This window comes from Aulostomus chinensis, chromosome 6 (genome assembly GCF_037954235.1).
Source record: "Aulostomus chinensis isolate RoL2024-O1b breed Wild chromosome 6, RoL_Achi_v1.0, whole genome shotgun sequence".
In the NCBI taxonomy this organism is placed as follows: Eukaryota; Metazoa; Chordata; class Actinopteri; order Syngnathiformes; family Aulostomidae; genus Aulostomus; species Aulostomus chinensis.
Genome location: NC_141325.1, coordinates 19,736,289 through 19,743,174, shown reverse-complemented (window position 1 = coordinate 19,743,174; position 6,886 = coordinate 19,736,289). Strand labels below are relative to the sequence as shown.

At 38.8% G+C, this 6,886-nt stretch overlaps 1 protein-coding gene across 1 annotated transcript; it reads left to right on the top strand.

Annotated features, from left to right (window-relative positions):
• The first annotated feature begins 3,626 nt into the window (after positions 1-3,626).
• Positions 3,627-6,617, top strand: LOC147260395 (sterile alpha motif domain-containing protein 3-like). The gene is made up of 3 exons (XM_086205229.1): positions 3,627-4,547; positions 5,194-5,355; positions 6,288-6,617. The coding sequence occupies exons 1-3, from the start codon at positions 3,627-3,629 to the stop codon at positions 6,615-6,617; spliced, it is 1,413 nt and encodes a 470-aa protein (XP_086061355.1).
• Positions 6,618-6,886: the final 269 nt, after the last annotated feature.

The following is a 6,886-nucleotide window of genomic DNA, read 5'->3' as shown; positions in this document are numbered from 1 at the left end:
CCGTTACGTGATAAACTTTCGAAGCCATAATTAGGTCTATGTTGTAACGCAGTTGTATGTTTCTGCATATTATGACCGTTTAATTAGAGAAAAGCAGAAGGCTACCGCTCTACGGGCTGCTGTGCGCGCTCCCGCGACCGTAAGTCAGTTTATGGCAGAAAATCACTTTTTGGAATGACACTGGCACTCGGAGTGTTGGAGGACGAACCAGGACGGGAGAGGGAGGGGGGTAGAGGAGCTGAGCTTGCTGTGTTTTGTATTTTAACTCCCCACCATCTCCCTCCCACCTGCACCGAATGTAAACATTGGCGCACACCCTTCTTCCATTGGCATTAATTGATAGATGTATGTGCAATAGTGGAAATGCGCTTGCAAATTGTAGAACTAAGTAAACCAATGTTAATTACAGCATTAGGTAAAAATAGTTAAACATAATTAGCCAAGTGACAAAAGTCACTGTTCCTCAGTTTAGACCGCACATCATGGCACGAGTTTCGATACAGAAATTTCATCATAGCATTCTCCTCCGTTCCTTTTTAAACTTAAAGTTTAACTTTATAAAGACCATGGTTAGGAAGGGTCTGACAGCAAATATTATTGTAGCAGGTTTTTTTCTAACAAGTAATTTGATGCATTTTGAAAGAGTAATAATTTAAACACTTAAAAAATAAATATATAAGTATTTGGGTGTTATTTTTGTAACACATTGTCTTTTAACTAAACATGCAATTCATTTTAATTTTTAATTTACAGGTGTCAACAAGCATGTCCAGTTCATGAAGTGGAAATGTAAGTTTTGTTCGTTCACCACCAATGGGCAAGGAAGAATAGCTCAGCATTACAAAGAGCGTCACGGACATCATCGGAGGAGCTCAGGCCTTGTCTGTATTTATGAGGACTGTTTGAGCACATTTCAAACTCAAGCTGAACTTAAAAATCATTTGAAAGAACATGTGAAAGAAGGTCAAAAAATTGTGACTAAGTTATGCTGTGATTTGTGTACATTCTCAGAGCCTAGTCACATTAACAAATATTATGCTCACTTGAAGACACATTTAAGGAACAGGGAAACAGTTAAATGTCCATTTGCAGATTGCTCTTTCAAGTCTAGTATACTGTCAACATTTACTGCTCATAGAAGTCGCTATCATAAGTTTTCTTCCCTAAATAGTTTAAGACCAGAGCTTTGTGTAGAGCATACCCTTACAAATAGAGTAGTAGGTGTCGGGGAGGATTCTGTTTCTGATACTGAGGAATCACCTTCATATGATCCTATACCAGAGGATGAACCTCTTTTTGAAAATGGTGAGGCCATTAAAAATCAGTTGGCATCTTTATTGCTCCGCATGCAAACCATTTTACATGTTTCAAATTCAGCAATACAGGAAGTAATTGATGAGTTATTTGACATCAGAGAATTAGCTAATCAAACCATAAAGAAAATTATACAGAAAGTATTGGATGCAAATAACTGCATAGTTGATGTCTCTGTTGTAGCGTCATTGTCTGATGAAATACAATCTTTGAACCCACTGAAATTTCTTTCAAGGCAGGGGCCTTTGGGCACAGAGCGTAAAAGACAGTCATTTTATAAAAAAAACTTTTACGGTCATTGAACTGGTTGAGTATGTGCTAAATGCACAAGAAAAAAAACATTCATTTGTTTATGTCCCTATTTTAGATTTGTTAAGTAAGTTGTTGGAAAGAAGTGAGATTCTTCAAACGTTACAGACATCGAGTCAAAGGGAAGGTCATTACAGTTCATTTCAAGATGGTGAATACTTTAAAGAAAACAAACTTCTCACTGAAGAATTAGGAATTGCTCTTGGCTTATACATTGATGATTTTGAACTGTGTAATCCATTAGGGACCTAAATAAAAAACACAAAGTGTGTGGCATTTATTGGGTGATAGCTAACTTACCCATAAGACTGAGATCAACATTATCATTAATTTATCTAGCTGTACTGTGCAAGACTGTACACGTAAAACAGTATGGTTACAGCAAGGTTTTGGAGCCACTTATCAGAGATCTCCAGCATTTAGAGAACATAGGTGTATTTGTACAAAGTCTTGGGTCTTTTGTCAAAGGTACTGTTCTGTTTGTGTCTGCAGATAACTTAGGTGCACACTCCCTTGCTGGATACCAAGAGTCTTTTAATGTTGAGAAATTTTGCAGATTTTGTTTAGCTAACCGTGTAGATATTCAGGAGCATGATGTCAGAAGTGGGAATTTTACTTTGAGAACACCACAATTGTTTGATGAAGCTGTTACTGCCCTTAAGACAACTCATGCCTCATGTGTTGATGGTTTGAAAAGAGACTGTCCTTTAAGAAGACTTGCCCACTTTCATTCTGCAAAAGGGTTTCCACCGGATTTTCTGCATGATCTGTTGGAAGGAATTGTACCTGTGGAACTGTGCATATGTCTTTCAGATCTGATTGCTAAAAAGTATTTCTCATTCACTGACCTTAATGAAAGAATAGCATCATTTCCCTTTCAGTTTTCTGACAAAACTAACCGACCTCAATCAATCCATACAAACTTTTCAAAAAATTGAACTATTGGTGGCAATGGACACGAGAACTGGGCGCTTCTGCGATTTCTTCCACTGCTGATTGGCCACCGAATCCCAGAATGTGAAAAAACTTGGTCCCTGATCCTTGAGCTGAAAGACATTGTGGAGCTGTTATCCAGCCCCTCATTCACAACAGAGACCCTGTGCTACCTACAAGCAAAAATCTGTGACCATAGACAGTTGCTTTTAGAAATATTTCCTGGTACTAAACTACGCCCTAAACATCATTATCTTGAACATTATCCTGTGTTGATCAAGAAATTTGGTCCGCTTATTGAGTTCTGGACAATACTCTTTGAGGCAAAACATTCATTCTTTAAAAAAGTGGTTCACAACACTGGGAACTTCAAAAATGTTCTGCACACTTTAGCCACAAGACATCAGCTGATGTTGGCATATTATTTGGAGATGCCAACAATTTTCAAACCAAGCATTGAGACTGGGCGAGTATCAGTTGTGTCTGTGGGCATCTTGGATGCTGCTATCAGAGAGGCTTTATGGAATAAGTTTAAAGGTCTCGACTCTGTTTCCCTCACCTCCATTGCTCACATAAATGGGACAAAATATTCTAAAGGAATGGTGCTCTCAGTTGGACAGACAAGTGGACTGCCAGATTTTGGGACAGTACTGGAGATCTGTGTAGTGGATGGTTGCATATCATTCATTATGGAACTATTCACAGCGGCCTTCGTGGAGCATGTCAGGTGTTACCAGCTGGCCAAAAGAGACCCTAAAGTAACCGTGGTTGTTGATCCCCACAGTCTGAATGACTACACCCTTCTTGCTGCATACCCTGTTGAAGGAAAGCTCCTCGTCACTCCAAGGACATTCTTGTTACATTAAGGTAATGTTTGATTAGGGAAGGTTGTTTTGTACATTTAAATACACCCTTCCTCTCTCTAGCATATAACAGGGTAGTAACTGTTTGATCAACACAATCACATACACTTAACTGCAGTAAATGTGCCTATTTTATCATCCAATTTGTTAATATTAAGTGTTTTCTTGTTTGTTCACTGTGTTTCAGCTGTTGGTTACTCCTCAATGATGCTTCTCCGAGTTATCGTCTCACCTCAGGAAATAAGGTGTGTCACTCTACAGGATGTTCCGTCGTCGGTCGATGAACTGTGTATAGTACTGCGCAACACTCTGGGCCTCCGAGGGAACTTCATTTTACAATTTGAAGATCCAGACTTTGGGAATGAGCTCTGTAATTTGACAGATATCAAGGACCTACCAATGGAACGAGCCACTCTGAAAGTTTTGTTCACGTCCTCTGAAGTGGCTTCTGACTCAACATTAGACACTGCAAGCCTTGGTTCTCCGAGGAGTTGTGATTCAGCTGAATGGCCTGATCTCTTTGTTATCCCAGCTTTCTCCCATGATGTTGAGTTTAAACTACGGGCAGCAAATGATGCCTATGCCAAGGATGGAACTGTGATGGTCATCTCAAAGGGTGTGAAGAGTGAAATATTGGATAGACTTGCTGATATCATATCCAAAATCACAGCCTATCCCAGCAAAGACCATTGTGAAAGCGTAGCCAAAGCTCTTGTTGCAAAGCACCCTTGTCTCAGCGAGCCTGGGTCAGGTAAAGGATGGTATTGCTGGGTGTTCAGCTTGAGATTCAAGATGGGCAATTACCGTCAGAAAATGATGGCAGCTGGATGCCCTGAAGTTATTGTGAATAAAAGAAAAAGGGGAGAGGGATGCTGCAAGCCAATCAAGAAGTCAAAAAAGGGAGAGATCCACTACCTGCCAGAGCCACCTGATGGACAGACTGCTGTTAAATCAGAGAAGGATCGTGAGACAATGCTTCTAGAAGTGCAGAAGAGAGATCCAGATTTACAACTCCTGGATGACCTGATGATTGCAACATTCTCAAAGCGAAGACAGGAGATCATCGGTGAAGAGCCACTCATCTCTGAAGTCATGGACAGATGGCCTGCACTGTTTTCTCAAAGACAGGTAATCCTTTGCCAACTCAGTACTGCATACACTTCCTGTATTTTGTTATGTGTGGTCAAAAACAATAGTGGAAGTGAAAGTCATTTACTCAAGTACTTTATTCAGTTACAATTTACTAGGTACAAATTACAGGTACTTGTACTTCACTGGAGTACGGTATTTATTTTTTGTACAATTGCTTACTTTTACTCCTCTACCTCTCACGGCAAATATTTTATTTTTTACTGCACTATGTTTGTCTGATTTATTTAGTTAGTAGTTACTTTCAGATTTCCTGTCCAGTGAAACCATGTATCTCCAGATGTTTTAAATTTGAATGCGGTAGTAATGCTAATCCATAGACATTAGATATAATAGTAAAACACTGACAGGAGGGAGATTTAAGTACAACATGAATATTTTACTTTTAGTGCCTTACATTTGCCGATAATGCTAGAGTACTTAGCACAAGTAATGTTTTGCATGTAGGACTTTGAATTGCAGTACAGTATTGATACTTCTGAGGTATCTGAATGCTTCTTCCACAACAAGCATGTTCTCTTTCTTGCAGTGATATTTGTGATTTTTGTTCCTACTGCTACAGCGCTATGCTGCTTTGATTTGACTCATGTCCTTTTCGCTGCTGTTTTGTTGTTATTTGTTTCAGCTAAGTGCTGAGTTTCGCAGAATTGTCACTACAGACCTGCTGGAGTCATTCCTGGAAGGACTAGATGCCATGGTGCCAAGTCTTTTGGGAGTGTACAAAGCTGCTGTTGCATCGAGCAGAAGGTTGACCCTGAGTGGAATTCTGGAGTGTCTTCAAAAAGAGGTATGTACATAGAGAAAAACATTACTAATAATGTTTATGAATGTGGATTCTAGCTTAGGATTCACTGAAACTCTTGTCATATTTTTTTTCCTTAAGGACACAAACCAAAACAGGAGAGCAGCTGCCCTACTTGGTCTTCCTCAATTTCTTTCAGAGGATTCCTCCGATATAATCAGGATGTGTGATGTAAGTCAGTATATTAACACGATTTACACTAGACTCACTTTTCTCGCACTTCATTTGAGACATTGCCATTGCCAAAGAAATGCTTATTTTTATACAAATTCTGTAAAAATTCTTACTGTGGGTTAAGCTACACCATACTTCAACATGTCAATCCATGTTAGTACTCACATGGATACATACCCCCAACTCAAAAGCATTATACACCAAACCTTGCCGTTTGTCTTGTATTGTCCTCCTAATGTCATATTTTTCTAGCATTGTAAAAAATAATCTTATTTATAGGTTAAAGTCTTAAAATTGAACATTAAATACTTTGGGGGAAAATAAATTAAAATTCATTACACATATTTTAAGTGGTCTTCATTTATTGGTAGGGAAACAAATTTCAGTCAGTTTCTTTAATTGATAGTTGGCTGCCTTAACAATAAATTATTCATTAGTCATTAAAAATATCCAGAAAAACAGTTTTTCATTGGAAAACTGCCATAACTCCTAACATGATCTATGTTTGATGCAATGTCATAGTGAGCTTGATTTGTGGTTAAAAGAACAGATAAATGAACACCAAGTTACTGATAAACTAACAAAATAATGACTTGATTTTGGCATTGGCACAACAAAATCCAGTCTGTTTTGAGGCTACTAATATCTGAAATGTAATAATAGCAATTGGTATATTGTTGTTTTGCATTTTTTAAATTACAAACAGGAGATGTCAGTTAAGATGTGTATGTCTTTGTCATTAGGCTCATGGAGAAACCCTCGATGTGGTTATGAAGGGAATGCAGGTCGGACTGCTTATTGGACACGAAGGCCCTCTCCATGATGCATTTCCTCTGGAAGTATTTAATGTGGCTGTGGTGGCAGAGGAGAGGATCATCGTTCATGACATCAAAGATGTGCCCACAGGCTTTGCCATGTTAATGGCCGCAATCTACTGCCTGAACCTCGAATACCCCCGCAACATGAAGTACTCCTTTGAATTCCTTCAGAGGGTCATCATGAGCATTAAATCGGACCAGTGCTCAGCAAAAATCCATGGTCTCAGGAACAAACTGCTCAGATATCGCCTGTAAGTCCTTGTAGAAGAAACTACTCTGGGATTGTTCTTCATTTCAAGTTTTGGAAGAATGTGCAAACCAGCAGATTTGTTAAACTTGTTATTTGGGATTGTACCATGATACATTGTATCATATTGTTCTTGTTTATATTTGGATTTGATAAAACTTTACTCTCTCTCTCAACCCCAGCACTGGCAGTTATCATAACTGAGACTGATGTGTTAACAGTCAGCTTTTGAAAAAGAGTTGATAAGATTTACCAACATGCAACATTGCTCTTGTTC

Bases quoted from the DNA above. Each gene is read 5' to 3' on its own strand.
- LOC147260395 (XM_086205229.1), top strand. From the start codon at position 3,627: ATGCTTCTCCGAGTTATCGTCTCACCTCAGGAAATAAGGTGTGTCACT. The intron at 4,548-5,193 runs GTAATCCTTTGC...TATTTGTTTCAG, and splicing joins CACTGTTTTCTCAAAGACAG to CTAAGTGCTGAGTTTCGCAG. The intron at 5,356-6,287 runs GTATGTACATAG...CTTTGTCATTAG, and splicing joins TGGAGTGTCTTCAAAAAGAG to GCTCATGGAGAAACCCTCGA.